This window comes from Myotis myotis, unplaced genomic scaffold (genome assembly GCF_014108235.1).
Source record: "Myotis myotis isolate mMyoMyo1 unplaced genomic scaffold, mMyoMyo1.p scaffold_m19_p_63, whole genome shotgun sequence".
Taxonomy (NCBI): domain Eukaryota; kingdom Metazoa; phylum Chordata; class Mammalia; order Chiroptera; family Vespertilionidae; genus Myotis; species Myotis myotis.
In genome coordinates this window covers 188,021-210,111 of record NW_023416372.1, presented here as the reverse complement: position 1 = coordinate 210,111, position 22,091 = coordinate 188,021, and the positions used below count along the sequence as shown (strand labels likewise).

General features: G+C 51.0%; 1 protein-coding gene across 1 annotated transcript in view; it reads right to left on the bottom strand.

Moving 5' to 3' along the window:
* The window catches only part of RASA3 (RAS p21 protein activator 3), a 114,302-nt gene extending 92,567 nt beyond the window's left edge, over positions 1–21,735 (bottom strand). The window contains exon 1 of the mRNA XM_036315882.1: positions 21,575–21,735. Within this exon, the coding sequence (XP_036171775.1) occupies positions 21,575–21,629 (55 nt within the window). The 5' untranslated portion in view covers positions 21,630–21,735. The remainder of the gene's footprint in view (positions 1–21,574) is intronic.
* Between the last annotated feature and the right edge of the window lie 356 nt (positions 21,736–22,091).

Here is a 22,091-nt window from a genome sequence, read left to right as displayed (position 1 = left end):
AGGGTCCCAAGGGGGTGAAGGGGGTCAGGACACGATCAGACCTCCGGGTGGGCTGACCTTGGGATGCCCTTGCCAGTCCGGGATACAGATCCATCCCGGACATTCGCGCTGGTTGTCGAGAGCCACCTGGCAGCCGCTTTTATATCCTTTCTTCTGCAGTGTGTAAGGCTGACTTCCAGGAGGCTGGTGATACTGTTGGGATTGTGCTGGTGGTGCTGGTCCGTCGGTGCCTGGCCCGTTGTCCAGAGATTGGCCTTGGGGACGACCTGCGTTTTCTCGTCTGTCACTTCCCAGCCCGTGTGCCTCTGGACCATAGGTCTGTCCCAGCGTGTGAGCGCCCAGGTCTACTGTGAGCAGATGGGTCATGAATGGGTGTCACAGACATTTCCTTCAGGTGTGCCATTTGTCATTTAGTGTCTTTTCCATACAGAGATTTTAAATTCTTATGTAACCAACTCTGTCATCTTTTCCTCTTCAGCTTTTTAGCTTAGTAATTAGTTAGGAAGTTCTCCCCTGTTCCAGAGGTTATTCATAGTATTCTCCAAAATGGTCCTGATATTTTTGTTTTTTATTTTTTTACACTGTAACCTTTACTCTGTATGAGTTTGTTTTATATGGTGTGAGTTCGGATATAATTTTTTCAAGGCAGTCAATTAAGACAACTCCATTTATCAAATATACCACTCCTTCCCCCAGTGAACTAAAACAAAATGCCATCTTTATAACAAATTAGGTTCCAATATATATTTTCATTTACTTCTGTATTCTCTATTATATAGTTTGTCTATTAGAAATCTAAGTATATCCTGCTTAACGTTTTTAAAAGTTGACCACATATATTAAAATATTATGTAGATATATATATATGAAACACCTATTTAACAATTCTATCACTTTTGTTAGTCTCCAAGTTATGATCCTATTTCCACACTAACATATATACAAAGCAGGCACCTAGTGCTTTTACCTTCTGAATAATTTTTTCAGGCTTAAAGTGTAGCTACAGCTAATAAACATTGAAAATTCCACATTTATTCTTTAATTTACTGCCATTTAAATGAAAACTGTCCACAGACCTCTCACAGTACACCACAGCTGCTTGACTAAAACTCGGAACTAAGGAAAGCGCTAGCTCACCCTGAGCTGCCTGCTCCCCGGCCAGCTGTCGGAGTTGGGAGCTGCCATCTTACCTGCGGAAACTTGCTCACTTCAGCTCCGTCTAGAGATTTCTCCTCCAGGAAGGCGTTCCCTTTCCCTACCACTTCTATCTATTTTTAGCTCCCGGAATCTGAGCCACTGGCTGGTCTAGACGGCTTGTACGGATTCAAGGGCCAATTCACAATTTTCCATGAATTAAAATAAACTGAGTTCATAGAAAATCCCCAATCCTATTTCCTACAATGATGTCTAAGACATTAAAGTACTCTGTGCCACCGAAACCTCCTGTCGGCCTCTCCCCACCAGAACCCTGATGAAGTGGGCAGGCCCTGCATGGCCTGAGACAAGTGGACCAGGAGGCAGAGAGATGGAGGTCAAGCCACAGGAGGTGGGGACAAAGTGGGTAGGGGTCAGGGAAGGTGAAGGCACAAGGGCAGAGGGAATGTTCCAGACGTTTTGCACGGTGGCATGAATTAGAAACAGGAAACAGCTAACCACTTGTGTGTGTTTCTGTGTGTGTGTCATACAATAACTGCTTGGAACATCAGAAATTCAAAAAAAGGAGGAAAGTTCACACATAAGCCCATGGCCCTAGCGCAGCCCCTGGTAGCCTGTATGCTTTTGTGATACTTTTTACACACTGGTGGTCAGCAGACGTACATTTGGTGTCCTGCTTTCATGTAACATGATTCTATGGGTTTAACTTTCCAACCTCACAACCTGCTCTTTCAATGTGAGCATCTCACATCAGGACAAAGTGTGCAACACTGTTTCTTTGCACACCCACGTCTGTGCCCCTCCAGGCCTGAGCTCCTCCTCCCACATGAGCTGGAGCTGTGCCACTCACAGCCTGGACATCACCATGACCCGGGCAGGAGGCCAAACTTCTCCAGGAGGTTCATGTGGCAGCTCCACTCCCATCTGAAAGGGTGTCCTGGCCCACCACCACCCACATCCCAATCCTCCCGGGAAGCTCAAAGCCACCAGGATAAGAGGAGGGCCCTGCAACGGGAGAATGAACTGTGGGGCCAGCTGAGAGGGGCTCAAATTACCGCTGAGCTTTCCAGAATGGAGCCAAGCATGGTTCTCTCCAAACCAGAGGCTTATGCTGATGGCCAGCATTCAGCCAAGCTGCCCTCCCCACTGTTATCTCAGATCTGGTATGAGACTCTCACTAAGCCTCGGTTTCCCCATCAGTAAAATAGGGATAAGACTGCCTATGACATGCTTAGCATGGTGCTGGCACACTCGCTAGGTAGCAGTCAACAACCCCCTCGAGAGTTTAAAACACTGATGTCATTGAGGTTAGCATCAGGGACCAATGGCTGTCTTCACCGCATAACTTTCTTGGTGCTAGAACACAACAGGGAGTAAGACCTGCTGACCATACATGATCAAAGTGACTTTAGAGGCCAGAGATACAACCTAGCTCTGGGGCTGGGATCCGAGGAGAGATGTGTCAATGATTTCCCCGAATCACAATAATAGCTATTCAGCTGGAGTTACTCTGCACTGTCCCCAAATATCTCCATAGTAAATCATTGTCTTTCCATAAATTTCTGGCTCCACTAAATTATCATAGTGAATATTCAATCTAACACAGAGAGGTGTATCAGAATAACAGAACAGGCAGCAGATGTAGACGTCACCTCATTCAATTTAGAGCAAAGGAGAAGGAGGCCACTGGAGCTGCAATGGGCAAGGGGCTTCGTGGTGGGTTAGGGCAAAGCCATGCAGAGCCAGAAGCAGTGCCCACCTCCACTGGCTTACAACCTTCACAGGATCTAGGGCCCACGAGTTCCCCAAGGGAAACTCTCTTGAGAAACCGTCGATCCTTCTGGTCGGACAAGAGGCAGTGCAGAGCCAGGCCTGACGGACAAGTTCTCAGAGCCTCATCTCAGTCACGGGACATTCATCTGGCCTCATTTCAGGCCAGACCTCTGGCCCTGTGGTCTCATCTTGAGAAAAGCATAAACAGCACTGAGCGTCTCTGCCTTCATTCCCTTCACATGTCTAACTTGGTCACCGCTTTGTGCGGTTCTTCCGCATCCACAGCAGAGCCCCATCCAAGCACGTGGGGCCTGTTCACAGCCTCCTCTCATCTCCAACGTCAGCCCCAACATCAGTTCTGAAGCTCAACTCCAGGGCACACTCCAGTCACGTTTAGATAATCCCAAACCAATGACCGTTCAAGAACGTGAGGATAAAATCCACCAGCATTTATGTGGTGCATACCACGGGCACTTGACATCCCCAATTCTGTTCAATCTTCTCCCAAGGAGATTAGCTGTGTGAATTCCAGGCTGAGGGGCTAAGTTCCTGTTCTCTCAAAGCACACAACTCGTCAAGGTCAAAGCTAAAAGTGAACCCGGGACCAACTGGCTTTCAACCTGTCCTCGTAACATTGCACGAAGGTCTTGCACAATCACGTATGAAGCTGAGGCCAGACCCTCAAATCTCTAAATACTGCCATCAGGCCTCTGGCTCCAGGCTCCAAGGCAGAGACTGAGAAGGCTCCATGTGCCAGGGAGGGAGAGGTGCCCTTTGACAAAGGGGGGGGATCTCTAAGCTTAAGTATAGGACTGACGGCTTTGGACCCACATAGGATGTTAGCACTCAGAGCTTCCCTGCAGCAGGTGCCTCATAAATGTGCCGTGTCTTAGCCACTCACAGACATACTAATAGTCCAGTCTCTCCTGCGCAAAGGGCGTGTCTGGGGTTTAGACGTGCAAAAGGCATCTGTGTGGAATTACACATTTTCATATTCTAACTTTGCTTTTGCTTTTCTGTATTCCCCAAATATCTTCTTCAGTGAAAATGTTTACTCTTATAAACACATACACACACACACACACACACACACACACACATACACACACACACACACAAGGCATCTGAAAGACTCAAAGCCAGCAGTTGCTGGCAATGCTCAGAGGATGAGAGTGAAGAACATTTGGGCCAGAGACTCTTTACAGCAGAAACATGAGGGGAGAGAAGGAGTGGGTGACACAGCAGAAGACCCTGAACCCCGCTGTATTCCTCACTGATCTTGCTCCTCTTCTTCTCAATCCTGGCAAAAATTAGATCCCCCCACCCCAGGCTGTGGGGGTGGGCATGGAAAGTTTGTGAACGCCCAGTCCAGACCCATGGAATCAGGTCCTCAGTGGGTGGACCAGGCACTGGTGGTGTTTTAAAGCTCCCAAGGGACTGTGATGTGCACCCAGCCTGAGGGCTTTCCCTCTGGGTTAGGGAGACACAGAGACGGGCACCGGCCCCCAGGGACTCCTCTCTGAGCTAAGGGTTACTGCAACACATTCTGCACAGGAACACCCCAAGTGTCTGTGTGAATCTCACTACAAGGCAGGCAGCCAGGCTGTCAGGGCCGGCAGCATTAGCCTTCGCCTGGCACAGTGTGTGGCACATGCACTCAGGCATTTAGCCCCACATGCCCCTGAGGGGTCCAGGATAGGGCCTCACTGCACAGGGACACACTCCTCTGAAAATAACAAGCTGACCCCTGGTTGATGCTTGTTTTGAGAACCATGAATCCACCCTGAAAACCTGATCAGCCACTGAGGCTGATGGGAGGGATTCTGGCGCTGAGACCCTGAAGGCGGGACTGTACCAACTCTTCCATTGTGAGATCCTGCAAAAGAGGTCAGGCTGACCTGCATCATCACTCAGGGCTGCTCAGGCAAAACAATTAAAACTACCACATAGAACAGCAAGTTGCTGATGCCACAAGTGAGCTCTAGACAAGCTTCGAAGGGGTGGTGTCTTTAGGAAAGAAGCCTCATTTCCCACGCCCACGCTCCCACGCAGAGCCCCGCCGCTCCACAACACCCATGAAAAGGCTCGGTGTTTTCAACGACATGTGTGACAGTCTTTCTTTCCAAAATAGCCTCTACCCACACAGGCTGTTCAAAAAACCTCAAATGTAATAACAGAGCATGTAAACCTCCCTCCAAGGTCAGTAATTAGGGTTCTCCCTGCCTGCAATTTAAGCAAAGCCGGGACTTCGAGGGGCGCGTCAAATCCTACATTGTGGTTGGGGTAACAAGGCACGGCAGCAGCAATCCCAACCAGGACATGATCAACTTAAAATATCTCCCATGTATGCTGTTGGTACAGATCGCACCCTAACCTTTAATTCCAAAGACTAGGTGGGAGAGTGGGTGCCTGAGTGGACGAAACAGAAGTGGAGAAGCCCTTTTGTGTGGTCGGGTACGTGGCACCATGTCCCGCCCTGTCCTATTAACTCTGGGCCCCATACGCCGCACCGGCACCTAAGACTGAGCGCATCGGACAGTCTGTGTGGGAAATGCTGGTGTGTAATCAGACCAATTTGGTGACAGCGAATAGAGAGAAGGGAACAAAACCTTCCGTCGACTGCTCATGGGTGTTGGCATGGCACCCAGAGAGGGTTCCCGGTGAGGGGCTCCTTCCCTGAGCGGCGGTAGCTGGGCTGGGCCAGCTCCTCCATCTCCCACGGGAGCTGGAACCTGGCAGCAGCAGCAGGATTTTCGCCCAGAAACGTCAGATGAGGAGCACTTTCCACTGGTGACAGGGCAGAAAGAGCTGTGGTGTTCTCAGCTCAGCGGTGAGGGAACAGCGGCTTGAGCCCAGGGGCCCTCCGACTTTTGCTGCATTGGGAACCCCTGGAAATAAGGACTGCCAGGCCCTGCCCAGAGTTACTGCTTATTTAGGTCTGGGGTGGGGCCTGGACATCTGCACATCAAACAAGTGCCCAGGTGCTGCAGCTGTTGGTGTGGGGACCACACTTGAGGGGAAGAATTCCAGGAAGGGATGGTGGGCATGCCAGCTCTTTCTGTCACAGGGGTCCCCTGCTAGCCCACCTCCAGGTGGACCCAGCAGCCTCCTCTCCCGAAGGCAGCCCAGCCTCAGGCTGAGCTCTCAGAGCAAAGGGTTTCAAAGAGAAACCTCAGCAGGAAGGAGGCCATGCCCCTCAGAAGGGGAATGGGGTGGAGGGACGGGGGACTTGCAAAGGTACAGGAAGGGGGTGGCTGGGCGATGTAGGGCAGGGAGCTGGGGGCACAGAACAAGGGGCATTGAGAGGGGAGCTGGGCCAGGAGCACTAAGATCAGAGGAGAGAGCTAGGCGCTCCTGGAGGAGGCTGACCAGGATCTGAGAGAGGGAGGTGCTGGGAAACCTCTCCTGACTATGGAAGGGGCAGGGAGTGGACCTGGGACAGCCCACATAAGCAACCCTGCGTCGGTCAGGAGCCCACAACTCCAGGCACCCTTTCCCTGCTCCACTGCTATTCACTGGTCCTGCTCATTCATGGACATCACCTCCTTCCTAGGACCGGCCCACATAGGGCACCAGGGGTTTCAGAGACCCAGCCCCACGCCCCAGGGCCAGGCCCCAGCCCAGCAGGCACTCTGACCCAGCAGTCTTGGCTTGGGTCTTCCCTGCACAGCCCCTGCATCCTCCTAGCATTCAGTGACAGCAACCTGACATGTCACTTTGACAGACAGTGCGTTCGTTACCTGTGACTGCAGAATAGAACGGTGATAAGAAACAAAAGAAATGTCAAAAAAGTAGATTTGAAATATAATGCAGATCCCTGCTAAGCCCACCAGCAATAACCAAGTTGCTTTTGACAAACTTCTAAAAAAGAGAGAAACATGCTAATGAGAAAACTAGATTGGTAGCCTTTGTTACCTAAATTTCATAATTGTGAAACAGTTTATACTACAGATTTGTTAGTTTGCGCAATACCCACAATTTTATTCCACAAACCATTATAGATCGCTTACAATGCAAGCAGTCACGGTGCCTGGTGCTGGGGCCACCCGACCTTCGCTCCCTCCGCGAGCTGAGTCCGCTGCGATATTAGAAAGCCAAACCACAAATTTATCTGCAGAGCTGAAAATGAATTTCCTCCCTCATGTGCTAACTTTCTATTCTGGATTTCCTGGGGTTTCCTTTATTAAACTTGGGTCCAAAACTATCTTGGAAAGGACTCTGGGTCATCTCGGCCTTGCACATGGAAGGGGAGTGCGGGGTGGGAGGAAGGCAATGAGAAGTGATCAGCAATCGCTCCTCACCAGAAGGGGCCAGAGAAGTGGGCATTTCCGACTCTGGCAGGCGTGCGGCCCAGCCACGAAACCTAGCTGTTCACTTGCTAAATGGTGCAAAATGGGCCAGGACCCCCATTCTACCCTTAAAAACAACACAACATACCTTATTCTTGGCTGGTCTTTAAACTGCACAGGCCAAAATGAGTGGAGTATTATTATGTATTTAATTTTTCCTGATAAAAGCAACTTGGTTTTCTTCATCCTTCCCTAATCTTTGTTTACTCTTATGCTAATAAAATTTGGGCAAGTTTTTCGTATAAACCTGAGAGTAGATTAAACATACTCCCTCCACAACTTGTTTGGTGTTGATTTCTCAGCAGCCCCATTTCCACGTGTACGGAGAAGGCAGACTCTCTAACTCACGGATGAAATGATCCAGAACTCCCAATGAACTCCGCAGATTAATGAACCCCGCAGATTAATGATGTGATTCTATTGCTCGGATGACACCTTGTGCAGAAAGCACCCCAGGCCGCAGCCCCGCCTGATGGAGAGGTCACTGCTGCAGGGGGCACAGGGCAAGGCCTACCCACTTACAAAAACCTCTGGCCCACTGAGGGCTTCCCTTGCTGTGGGGTAATCTGCAACTCAAACTTGCATCCAGAGACACAGTAGTGACAGCCTTGTCCCTCTGTGAGAGAAGCAACAGCTTTCTCTAGTATCTCTTGGGCATAGTTAGCACATGAATATAGTGCCTCAATGACCAGGCCCACAGGATCCAAGAAGAGCAGCCAAGGGTTAGAGCAATCATACCCCCACCCAGCACACAAAAGCAATGCTTTGTGCTTTGGTGCCTGTGTTTGGGTGGCGCCTGCAAGCTCGTAAGTGCAGGCTCATCACAAGATAACTTCCTACAGTTTTTAAAATAGTTAATTGATTCACTAATACCCACTTCCTGTCATGAGAGCCTTGTGCCACAGAGATAAAAACCATAGAATGATCCAGAAAAAAAAGTTACAGAATTCAAAACAACATGCTAAGTAACTTCAATTGTCACCTGAAGTCCATAGAATCAAATGGAGTGGCGTGGCCCGCTGTTTTCCAGTTTTTTCCATAACATGTGCAGCCTTGTATGGATTTTTTTTTTAACTAAATGCTTTCTAACTAGCCCAGAAGTGAAAAACACCTCCTACACCCTACTTCCACTGCATTTTGGGGGAAAAACACAGCCTCCTAGTTAGTATGTTGCTACAGACAATATTTATTCCTACAAAACTGCATTTATATGTGCGACTATGCTTCTTGGTTAACATTTCACTTTTAAGTCATAACCAGATGCTTCAAGAAGTAGCATGATGCTCTCTAAGAAGAGAACACACAGGCTCAGAAGCATCCTACAGTCAAGTTGGCCACATCCTGGGGTCCCCTTGGAAGGCAACCTGATGGACCAAGTGTGCCAGGCCTACCCCCCACCCCCATCCCATGTCCAATGGGCCCTATTTTACCTGAATGTGGTTTGCAACTCTGAAGCACACATATAAACATAAACATAAGAAACAGTGCAAATAATGTCCTGTCCTGCACTCCTGTTAATCTCTATGTCCCATTCCTAGTCTTCCCTATTTCTGCTTTCCAAGGAAAATGGCACATTTCAAGGAACCTAAGAAGCCTCTGTTGCAAGACAGACCATTGTTATCTCCCTCTAAGAAAATGGGAAACACTGACAGTCGCTTGTCAACGCACCATCTCCAGAACTGATCAACTACACTTACCGATAGATGAATCTTTAAAAGAGGTAAAACACCGAGTTAACGTTTATTTCTTTCTAATGATTAAAGTTCTGCTCTTACTCAATGAGGCCACTGTATATAATGAAAACTAATTCTGCATATATAGTTTCTGTTATTTCTGAGAATTCGCTGGTTTGGAAAATACATTGAATGCAGTGTGTGTACATGTGTGTGCACATGCACAGGCATGCATGCATGTGTTTGTACACCTAGGTATCTGTTTCTGGAAGAATAGGAAGAGCAGCTTAGACCCGTCTCAGTTTACCTTAGCACAAAGGGGAGCTGACCTCCCCAAGACCTGAAAATTTTCCAGTTATTAATCCCATACACACGTGACTGTGTCAATAAGTCTGTCTTGTTTATCCTTTAGTCTCTAACATCTTGGAAGGCAAGGCCTATGTTTTCTTTGCATCTTGTGAAATCCTCAGTTTATGGCTCCATGGACCCAACTACATGAAACACATAGGTGGCGCACATCAGATCCCCCTGGGCTGACTTCGGCTAGTAGTCAGCCTGTGTGTTTTGGAACTGCCACCTAAGCAACCCATGAGTGCTTTAGAGTGGGAGGAGAACAACTAGTATTTGTGGCTAATGCCTCAAGTCAAATTAAAAGCTCTTGTAATTGCTTATTAGAGTGACCCCAAAAAGTCATCTATCTTACACTGACTTCTGAATGGTACCCCATCCTGGTCCACCCCCAGTCTTAACACACAAAATCCATATATATATATATATATATATATGTATATATATATATATATATATATATACACACATATATATACCCCACAATACTTCCCAGATCAGATGCATATGGAAGTGTCACAAATAGTTCTGAAATACTGTATTTGATAAACAGTGCCAGCCCCATTTTGAGGCCATGGTGATACTAAAGTCTGGACTACGTTCTAAAGCAAGAGGCAGGGCTTTAGAGAGCCACGTGCTCAGGCAACCATCCATCAATCCATGACGGATTAGAGACCCGGTTTGCCGTTGCCTGGCCCTCGTTATCGAGAATCAGCAGATATAGCCTACCTTTAAACAACAACTTTCTTGCCATGGCCCAGTGTGGCTCAGTTGGTTCAGTATAGTCCCATTCACCAGAAGGTTTCTGGCTTGACTTCCCATAGGACAAATGCCTGGGTTGCAGGCTCAAACCCTGGAAGGGGGCGTGCAGGAGGCAGCTGATCCATGTTTCGCTCTCACATTAATGTTTCTCTCTCTCTCTCCCTTCCCTTCCGTTCTCTCTCTCAAAAAAAAAAAAAAATCAACTAAAAATATTTTAAATAAAACTTCATTCTTATATTCACAAATCTGGCGGATTCTAGTGCAGTTACCAACAGGAAAGCTGACTGGGGCAGAGGAGGCGGCAGTGCACAGAAGGGCAGGATTGGGTAGTACCACCTCTCCAGTGTTCCGAGAGAAAAAAGGAAAAATACAGAACTAAATTGTTAGTTCTATATTACAGTGAATCATCATCAAATGAAAAAGAAATAAAAGACCAATCTAATCCGAAGGACAAGACACCCAGCCTGCTCCCTCCTCATGCCTCCTGACCACTCCCCTCGGCTCCTGAACTAGACAGTCTGCTTGCCCTGGAAGGGCATAAGGTAGAGAGAGAAAGGCTTCCCCGAAGAGAACACCGGAATATACTTTAGTAAAGAAAATCAACAGAAAACCAAGGTCCTGAGCAAAAACATAATGACAAGTGGTTTCTTTCTTCCCACGCGACCCTTTATTTCCAGTCAGGACGTGAATAAACACATTCTTGGGTCCAAATGCTAAAACCCTTTCTCCAAATACTTGATGCAGAGCTGAACGGGGCAGGAAATGATGAACAGAGAAAGGAATGCCGCAGATTCCAGATGGATGGAGCCAGCTGGGGGTGCTCAGGAAGCTGCTGAGGTCTGACCATCACCTCCCATGATTTGTTAGGACGTCATCACCGTGGAAGTACAACTGCAAGGGGACAATCGCGCCATCTGTAGCCCACCCAGCTCAGAGGGACTCCCACCAGGCCAGGCCATCCCCCTTCCAGGGAGGTGTTGGCTTGGGCTGCCAAGCTAGGGGCTCTCACAGAAGCAAGCTGGTTAGTCCTTGGGGTTTGTACCTGGTATGAAGCAAGAGCCAGATACAAACACCCTCTGACTCTGCCCCAAGTTAACAGGTGGACGGAACTTCCCATCAAAAACTACAGAATCGTCCAGGGATCACCTTCCCCTTACTGACACCAGACACGCTCCGGTTCCCCTGCAGGGAGCAGACTTCCATGAGGCGAGGTGGGACACTGCTCACTTCTAAATGATTACAACTCAAGTACCAGTGTTTGCAATGGTTTCTTTTTCATGTGTCCCCTAGACTAACATCTCTCTCACTTGAATTCCAGTATATTCTCCTGAGTGGCAGAGCCCAGCCCAGGGACCTCAGAGCTGGTGGAAGACTGGGAGCTCCCACCTGACTACAGTCAACTGAGAGAACAGGCCAGAAACAGGGGAAAAACTATAAGAAAACCCCCAGGTTGGGGGCCTAAAGAGTTAAAGGTTTCTGATACAAATACAAAATATTAAAAAACCAAAAACAATTGTAGTAAAAGCTCTCAAGCCATAGAAAGTGGAAAGGCAGGTGTCCCAGCAGTGAGGCCCCAGGGCAAGCGGTGGGGGCCTCAGCAAGCAGCCCTCGGGGCTCTCAGACTGCATGTGTCCCCAAACACACACCCACAGACCCCCTGGGATCAGACTGCATGAGCCATGTGACGACCGCAGTGTCTCTGCAGCCTCCACTGTGTCTGGAAGACAAAACAAGATTAAGGTTTGCTTGAGAAACAAGATCCATTGTGTGTGTGTGTGTGTGTGTGTGTGTGTGTGTGTGTGTATACTGTATGTCTACATACACATACACACACACACACATATTGATTTCAGAGAAGAGGATAGAGGGAGAGAGAAATAGAAACATCAACACTGAGAGAGAATCATGTTTGTCTGTGTCACATGTTTATATGTAAACATAGTTGCATGTGTGTGCACATGTGCCCATGTATTGTGCCCATATGTTTCTGTGTTTATGTCCAGAAGTTGTTCGGGGCTTAGGGAGTGTGGTGTGTGTTTGCCATGTGAGCATGATATAAGCAGAATTTACCGCACTTGAAACTAGCCAATTGTTTGATCCTAAGTTAAAAACCATTTATGGCTGTCCGACAGCATAGCCTCCGGAAAAGGCAGCCCAGTCCCTAGTAATCTGGAATTCCCCATCCCAGCCCCCAGCCCAAAGCCATGGGAAAGCCAGCCCATCACAGCATCCTACGCAGACATCTAACAAGAAGCCAGTTTGGTCAGGTCCCCTGGGGTCTGCACATTGAAGGAGTTTCCGGAACAGTTCTTTTTCCTGGATCTCTGCTGATAGCTCTGTACCACAGTCTGACCCCAGCCTTGGAAAGCCCCAATTTAGCTGGGCCAACATAAGCAGATGCCCAGAGGCATGGAGGCCTGGGGCTGAAGCCCCCTCCTGTATGCCCAAGTTTAACTGCCCCACTCCCCCAGCCTCCCCCCCGATCTGCCTTGCTACAGAGCCTCCGTCTGTAGGTCTCAGAAGTGGCTCAGGCATTTGAGGCAACTCAAGACACTCAACTGGGAAGTGGGTCAGCAGGCTGCAAGCCCCCAGCTGTCGTGGCCTCTCGAGGACCTCAGTGAGTCCCATAAATGCCCATTTGAAGATTCACTGAGAAGGAGAAGGCCTCGGGTGGGAAATCAGCTCTCTGTTTGAGGAAGTGATTTGATACACACCCAAGCAGGCTGCGCCTTACTAACCACAGGAGCACCTGGGTAACTGCAAGTTCATCACAGGACAACGTAGGCTGTCATAAACGCACTTGCTGTGTGACCTCGGGAGCCTCCCTGCACAGAATCAGTACAACGTCCTACAGGAGCCGTCTTTGCATCCCTCGGCAGGTCCGTGGCTCCCGGAGCCAGGCCTGATCTGTGAAAATGGACAGCATACACAAAATCAAACAAACCGGCTGTTCTGGTAACTCCCAGGAATGGATTTAGAACCCAAAGGAGAAACTACAAGAGCTAAAAAGAAAATGAAATCTTTATCCTCAAAAGAGAAAAACAACATAAAACAAAGCTAAAGAGAAGATTTGGGGGCAGATGTAGCATCCTCAACCATTTCACGGGCTTGGCTGTGTGAGGAGCACTGGAGGTTACTCTGTGTGGCTTCTTATCATGACAAGGAAGGAGGAAACTGGCCCTGACTCAAGTGGCCTGCACACAGATCACACCTAACTGGACCCGTGTGGCGCCTTACAAAACTATGAGTCCAAAAACAAGGCTCACAAGAGAGATACACGAATAATTAGCACCCTTAACTCTGTTCAGTGTCCCCAAGAAGCCAGAAGCCCAAGCCCAATCCCAGAATCCTGTCTGTCCCAGAGGCGGGCAAAGGGGAAGAGGGTCCTCAGGAAAGGCCTGGTGACTTGGTCCTGGTCCTGGTGCACTCGGCTGCTGAGCAGGAAGCACAGCGGCGTCCAGTGCGCAGGGGGATGCAGTCACCTGGTTAGGAGAGCACCGCCGCCCGACAGGAGGACTTGACCTTTGGATTGTATCCTGCTGGCAACTGGGGGCCAAGATAGAAGAATTCTCTACATTTGGGAAATTTTCAGGTCACAGGAACAGAAGCAATGTGAGAGGAAAACACATTCCTTGGCTGACTCGGAGTGAAGGGCACAGTGCTCTGTGTCTAGAAAAGGTCCCGATGTCCTGTGTAACCCTGAGCGTGGCTCCCAGCCTCCCTCCAGCCCTCCTGGGAGACACTGACCGTAACAACATGTTTTACATGTTGAGATGCAGCATTTACCAACCACGGGCTTATCCCGGGAGGCGAACTGTCCCCAATGTGGGGCTCAAACTTACTCGAAAACTGAAACTAACAATGCCAACTTTCAGGAGAGGGAGCTGCGGCCCTGGGGAATCCAGCCCTGCATGCAGAAACACGCCTAGCATTTGCCGACACTCCAAGAGCAAGGAATCACTATCTCTGATCCCACGATCATCTTGATGATCCATCATTTCCAGCAGGGATTAAAACACACACACACACACACACACACACTCAAACCAAAAGCTCCCCAGACACTCTGATCCCTGGGTAGGTTCCCGCATGTGAAAACCACTTCCTGGGTTCCGGCCCATGGAGAGAGCTGAGGAGCCAGGAACTGGGAGACACTCATCTCCTTATTTCCAAGGATGATCACGGGACTTGCATTTATACCAAAGTTTAAATGTGTTAACTGTTCATTTTGGAAGCTGCCTCACACTTCAAGGAAACACCGGGCCATCTGCTGCGGATGACGTGCCTTTAAGTTCCCTTTCACCCGTGTCTGAGTTTTCTGAACACAGCAGCCGGGGCGCCAAACCCGCTCGGCGTGTCGGAGCTGGTCCGAGGCCCCTCTCATGAGCCAATCCTGGCCCCTCCGCTCCAGCAGCCTCCACTGTGCTCCAGCTGGCTAGTCACTCATTTCTGCACTCCGGCGGCAGCCCTACTGCTGTCTCTCTCACACTCTCCCTGTACAGAGCGAGCCTTCTATAATCCAGGTAAATCATTTTCTCTTCTGGGCCTTGGTTCCTCTACAGAACATGGTTCTATCCATTTTTAAAGTTGTTGTGTTTTTAAAGTCTCTATTTACTTATCTAGATACAGAATTTCATATCCGTGCAGGAGAGTCATGCCCTTGCTTTTTCAAAACAGACCTTTAATTTCTTACTTGCTTCCCTCTTCCTTCCGAAGACTTTCCACACTCCCCACCACAGGCGTCCGACTGACCGGCTTGTGCAGGTCTTGATTTCCACGTCTGCACTTGTTTACCTGGCTTTTACTGCTCTTTAAGGGGACGATCGGACATAGACTGTCTGTATTTTGCTTTCCTTTCTAGTCATACCCCATGGAACTTCCTGCACGTCATATGGCCTGGCCGGGCTCTCACTCATTCCTCTGAAAGCTGCATAATATTCCACGCTGTGGAAGCACCCTTCCAATTGGCATACACTTTGTTTTCACTTTTGCTATGTGTTCATTTAACCCTGACTGTAGTGCTGCTGCCATGAGCATTCCTGTACATCTCTACCTACCAGTCAAGGTTAGAGCATTCCGTCACGCTGTGAGCTCCTCCTTTCCTTTGCGGAGTACAGACCCCCACCCTGACATCAGGATGCAGAAAACTAGACAACCAGTGAGGATGCGCCCTCACTTCCCTCACCTCCCCCACCCGACCCTGCCAATGCCATGATCTTACATCTGCTCTCTCACCTTGGACTCTCCAGGAGTGACCAGCAGCTGCAGGACTCGACATTCAAGTCCCCACAAGGCCCATCTGAGTGCTCCACTCTACCCACTCCGAGGCCAGAGGCCTATCCACACGCCTCACTGGCCGCTCCAGCCAACCACTGCTGTCCCCCAAAGCTGCGTCCACTGCCCGGCTCTATGTCACACAATGTCTCCCTCCTCCAAACTTGTAATGGTAGGTTCAAGGCTGCGTTCCCCCTGATGCCTGACCTCGCCCACCTGCTATCGGCACAAAGTGCAGCTGTCCTATCTGTTTAGTGGGAACTCTAATTTGCTGCAAGGTTAACATAACAAATAGCTTCAAATTGGGGCTTCAAATCACACTGGTAACACCTGTCAATAAAGAGCAGAGCAGTGGAAGTATCGCAAGCTCATTAAGCTCCCCCAGAAGGTCTTACTCTCCACTTTGACGAAGAAACTGAGGCAGAGAGAACTTGGATTTGTCTGAAGACACAGAGTTAGCGAGAAAACATAGCCGTGACTCAGTCTTTGTGGTTAGCTACACCCTCCACCCTCTCCAGCGCTGGCTCCCGGGGCTGTGGTCCCCACAGCGGCCTGCAAGCTCCACCTGTGAACACAGAAGCCCGACCATCTTCACTCACTTAAGTGCGACTTGCAAACCTCGCATCTCAGGCCTTAGCAGCTACCACTTCTGGTTCTTCCCAGCGAATACATCCATCTCCTTCTAAACATGTATTCGTTTTAAGACTAAGACATGCTGCACCAGTCTTCTCCCCAAGTACCTTCAGGAAGGTGGGCGTGTTTATACACTCAAATGCCTCATTAGCTTCAGAGAAGCAAATCTAAACGTTTTCTACCAAATGCTATATTGCAGCCAGGTGACCCATCTACAAGGCTGCCTCAGGCTCACCTGCCCAGTGCCTTGGGGGTTGTATGGGGGAGGGGGGCAGCCCTTCTCGAAGAACCATCTCTGGATTTCTGCATTCTGTTCAAGATCAAATCTTCACAATTTCTCTCCTCTCGGACTCCTACCCCGGCGACCCCTGGTCAGTGCCTCAGAGCAACCGGGCCAGCACTTGCCGCAAAGTTTCCCAGCCCTTCACTATCTCCACCTCCAACCACCACTACCACCACCACCACCACCACCATTCAAACCCAAGATCATGGACAAAGAAAAGACAGATAGTATTAAGTGGTGAGGAGAACAAGAACGCTGGCATAACACAAAAGTGGGTTCAAATCCCAGTTCCGCTCTTATAGGCTGGGTGACTTTGGGCAAGTTATTTAAGTTCTAGAAGTCCCCCTTCCTGGAAGCAAGTGTCCTGGAGTTGTGAGAATTTGAATTACAGTGAGATAATACACACAAGCTAGACACTTGAAGTCTGCATCCCTCTCCACCCCCGCACGCACGCACAGCAAACCCACCCCCTTCCCAGGCAAAACCTGGAGCCACAGGCTGAAATCACCCTTGGCCCTGAGCCCAGCTGCTCCCCAAGCACAGTCCCATTCTGCACATTAGTCCTTAGGGGTTAAAAATAGCACAGGCAGCTAGCTGATCTCGGTTAATAGAATATCCAGGTTAATTTTAGCATCAAAAAGCTCAGGAGAATATAAAATCCCTGATGCCAAGAACCACGTGTGGCCAGCACAGCCTCTTTTTACACTGTCACACACACACACACACACACACACACACACACACACACAACTAATGTCACTGACATCACTCAAATTCACAAAAGGTTTTCTCTAACTGAGAACACAATTTTTCTTCGACCTGTGAAGCCACTACAACTAACAATAACTACCTTAACTTAGTAAACAGGATCACCACCTCATCTGATCCATATCATAGGAACCTGTGAGGGTCACACTACTGTTTCCCATGGAGGAAATCGGGTTACATATCACACTTTTAGCGGAGCGCACCTAGAACCCTGAGGTCCCAACCCCTGTGGTCTGAGTCTTTGCGCCATCTCCCCTCCTCACAGCTGAGTGGCCAAGGGAGGCACAAGCTAGGGACCCTCGCCACAGTTCCCTGCTCTCCTCTCATTCAGCGCCCTGCCCTGCCTAAGGGACCCCCGGCTCCTGGTGGGATTACATTTGCCACTCGGTGGAGGGAAGGCAGAGGCTGGGGCAGGCCCGCAAGCAGGGCCACGTTTTGCTGAATGGGAGGAACGGCCAGTTCCGACGTGCTTGTGCTGGACCCAGACTGCCATCGCCCTTCTTGGCGGACAAGCCCTAATCTGACAGAGAAGGAACATGAGAGCTTGCTCTGAGCCCAGTGAGCAAGCGAGGTGCAGCCGGATCCAAGGAGAAGGAGGGGAGATACAGGGTCAGAGGAAGGCCTGCCGCAAGGAACCAGGCGGAGCTCAGCCTCCCATGGGACACAGCCGTTAACACACCGAACAGATCCAAACGGCACCCTCAGACGGATGCGGAAAACCATTAACAGAGCAGGCGGGCTTTCCTCACTCTGAAGTGCAAGGCTATGCTTTTTTATTTTTGCGGGGGACTGGGGGGAGGGGGGCGGGCTTGAAAGAAACACCATTGTCTGTTGCTCTTAAGTGAACACATTTATCAAGATGACACTTCAAAATGAGTAGTAACTATTATGGAAAAGGAACATATCCTTGGGAAGTGAGGCTATCGAGCAAATGCTTAAAGAAAGGAGCATTGGGTCCCAAACAATGCTGCCCAGCAGAAGTGATCTCGCGTGGGTTCTTCCCCAACCAGAGTCTAGAAATCTTCTAGCTGCTTCCCTTTCAGCGCTGAAGTCCTGACTCATGGAAAGTCAGAACACACTTCCTCAAAGCGGTCAGCCCATAGGAAGTGCGTCCAGTTTACAAGACAAGAGACGCTGGTGTAAAAACAGTTAATAACCGGCACCAGAGACAGACAGTGTTTAAGATTTTTAAGTGTCCTGAAGAGCTATCCAGGATAATACCGCAAGACTTACATGGGGAAAACAACATGTTCAAGACAAGGACTCCAAATAGTTACATAAAAACATCTCACTTGTATTCGGTACTTTCTTATGTATTATCTCATTTGCAAAAGGTGGAAGGAAAAAGAAAAGGGAAGAGGGAAAAAAAGACTCTTTCCATTTCCCCCAACTTTAGCCTTTCAATGAGACCAAGTTACCATCACCCTTTCCAAAATGATTTCAGGACTAAAGGCCAAACTCTTACACGTAAAAAACAAACAAACAAAAAACACCTCTTCATCCCCTCCAAAGTGTTCTGTCTTTTTTCTTAGCAACAGTAGTGATATTGCTCTTACTGGTATAACTTTAGGGAGAATTTTTCATTTTGCCTTTTTCTGGGAGTGAGGCAGGCAGGCGTTAATGCAAGGCTGAACAACGCGGTCTTGTAAGCTCCCACCGGATGCAGTAGACAATAAGAGCCTGCATTTTGCAAATGGAAAAATAAGGCTATGAAAGGGGAGGACACTTGCCCCGGGTCATCCAGCAAGCCAACAGCAGACACGGGCATGCAGCCAGCTAGCCTGGAAACAAGGCTCAGAGATGAATGGACAGCTCGGCCAGTGTCTCTCCAAAGAAGGAGAGGCGAGCATGCATGTGACGGTGTGTGCGGTGTCTCATGCACATCTGCCCCTCCTCCAAATCAACTCCAGCGTCCCTCATCATGCAGGCCAGTCAGAGCCGAGACTGGCCACAAATAGAGGACTAGGGAAAGAAATCGGCACACCACCCACCTCGGGATCATCATCATCCTGCTCTACTAACGGCTTTCCCACAAGTTAAAGGAGACTGCCCCAAACCAGCCCACCCACACTTCACCTTCCGGGTCTCCAGCCCAGCCCAGCCCAGCCCAGCCCAGGCTCTAACTCAGCGGCACAGTCTCGTCCGTTTCTGTGCCCAGACACAGAAGGAGGCCCTGCCTGTTCTGTGTGTAGGCCCTGACTCTCTGCATGCCCGCAGCTACAAAGGTGAGACACAGATGTCACCCTCCTGTAGCCCAGCCCTATAGGCAAGGACCCTCCTCAGGAAGGAGAGAACACAGGGGCTTCTCGGAGCTGGAACCATGTGCAGGAAGTTGGAGGGCTGCTGCACAGGCGTTTCTGCCTCACTGCTATAGCTCCCAAACATGGGGGTGGGGGATCCAGAGGCTCTGACAATACCCATTCCCCATGTGGGGTTAGAGATGGCAGATGTTCCCGTCACTGCACTAATCCTCAGCTGAGCTGGGTGTTTCTCTCGCTTGTTTAAAGTGCAGCACACAAGAGAGACCACCAAAAAGTGTCGTCTAACCCCCTTCTTCCACACAGGCCCCTCCATGCTGGGGTCCAGAACCCTCCCAGGAGTGTGCACTTGACAGGCAGTGGGGCTGCCTCCCCTGGACCTTTGAGTGTCTCCTCGCCCTCTTGCTTCACGCACTATGCTATCCTGGAAAGAAATCAATGCTCTCTACTTAATAGACCGCCATTCCAGAGCCCTCCTTGAGCAGAGTCTGAGGCCGGCTTGCTGTGCTGGGCCCTGGACCACACAGTCCCCAGACCCATTCCTGTCTACTGCACCCAGAAGCTGGCACACTCCCCACCACCACACCCACACTTCAATGCCCCTATCTTCTCCCCTTGATTTTCCAAGGAAGCACCTCAAATCCTCGGGGGTCCACCACGAAACGCACTGGACCCAGGCAATGAGCGAGGGCTCTTGGCTGAGGGAACCCTAACAGAGGCACTTTCCCCTGCCCCCGCTTTGGGTGGCGTTCAGTGTTGAATCTCTCAGTGTGAGAGTGCAGCAGACTTGAACCAAGTAAACAAGAGCAGCCCTCTCCAGGCTGACTCCCCGGGCTGAAGTGCTGCCACATGCTATCTGCAGTGCTTCTGAGCCAAAAACCAACAGCGCCTCAGCAATGATCCATAAACCAAAATAAAGCAGACAGGAAACAACATGCTGATTTGGGGTAGCTGGAATTCCTCAGGCAGCATCAAATGTCATCAGCAACTGACACTTCAGCAGTCACTAGGTGCCTGGCGCGGTTCCCAGTGGCCCTGTTTCACGGGGGAAGAGATGGGAATGTGGAGCACTCCCAGCGACAGGGAGGTCAGCAGGCAGGAAGGACCCTGAGCGTGACGACATGCTGGGTCCTCAGAAGCCCTCTCCAACATGAACTGTCCTCTCACCCGGCACTTTCATGGCATTAACGTCTAACAGTAATTCCAGGCATAGATCTTGCTGGGTTTTTTGTGTTGTTTTTTGGGGGGGTGAGGGGATGGAGGGGGGGACTTGCTCATCACCCTCCCAAGATAAAACAGAACTGGGGAAAAAAAACACACAAATCTCTCCAGATAAACCCAGGAAATCCAGATATAGCCCTCCAGCCCCCTCCAGAATCTGCATTTCATTTCCCTCCCCCAGTTCTTGAGTCCAGTGAGAAAGGCAGAATCCTCCTGGCCTGGGTGACAGGGCCTGGCCAACAGCTCCCTCCGCCAGTTCTCAATGGAAGGTGGGGGAGGGGTGGCTCCCTGCCCTGAGGGAGCCCGGGACCAGAGATTGCTCCACACATTCACAGGCAGACATATGCACACACAAACACGCAGTCCCCGGCACAGACGTGTGCACACGGGCACATGTGCACACAAAAACACACCCACACAGAGGTGTGCGCACACGGGCACCGGTCAACAGCCCAACCCGGGCCCTGGCCCTGGGGGAACATGAGGAAGAGCCAACACGTTCACAGAAAAGGAAGTTTCTGGGTGCAGCAGCCGAGGAGATGCTGAACCCTGAGATGGGTGGATTTGACACCTGAAATGCACGCATCCAGAGTCTCCACACGCGCGCACGTATTTAAGCGCACACACAGGCGCACACACAGGCACACACGCTTAGAGAGAACGGACCCGCGTCCTGCAGCGCACCACCCCGTCCGTGCAGGCGACCCCACTCCCGGCACTGCACCTCAAGGGACTTGGGGCCGCTCGCGGCGCAGCGGGGCTCGGGAAGCTGAGTTCCCGAAGCCGCCGGGCCTGGCTCGGCCCAGTCACCGACCTCCGGGAGAGGTGGGGAGGGGGCCGCGGCTGGCGGACCGGCCGTCCTGGGGGAGGTGAGGAGGGGGCCGTCCTGGGGGCACAGCCAACTGACCGCTGGCGCCCACGACGGGGGAGGGGCGCGGCCCGCGGACCAGCAGTCCCCGGGGGGTAAGGAGGGGGCCTCGGGGGAGCGCGCATCTCCAGGGGCGGATCCGAGATCTGGGGGCGCCGACCGCGAGACCCGCGAAGACCCCGCTGCCCCGCCGGCTCCCGGACGCTCACCGATCTTGATCTTCACGCTCTGGAAGACCCGGAGTCCCTCTTCTTCCACCGCCATGCTGGTCGGGTTCGCGCGCGGAGTCCCGCAGAAGAGCCGAGCCGACCGGCCGCACAGTCCCGGCTCTGCGCCCTACCCAGCGCCCGCCGGGTCGGGGGCGCCCTGGCCTCCCGGCCCCACCCACGCGCCCGCCCAGCGGTCCTACCCAGCTCCCCATTGGCCGAGGGCCGGCCGAGGGGCGAGGACGTGACGGCTCCGCCCACCGCGCGACCCCAACTGCCCATTGGTCGAGTCCGGGGGAGGGGCGGGGTCTGTTTCAGCGGTGGGAGCCCGAGGGACCGGGAGCGGGTGGAGGTGGCTGGGGGACAGGGAACGGGGGGACTAAGGGGGACGCGGAGGAGGGTACCGCGGGAGGCCGCAGGAGGGGCGGGGGGAGGGACCTAAGAGGAGAGCGGGGAGGCAGCGCGGAGGGGACCGGGTGAGGGAGGGTGAGGGGGGCGCACCAGACGGGGGTTGGGGGTG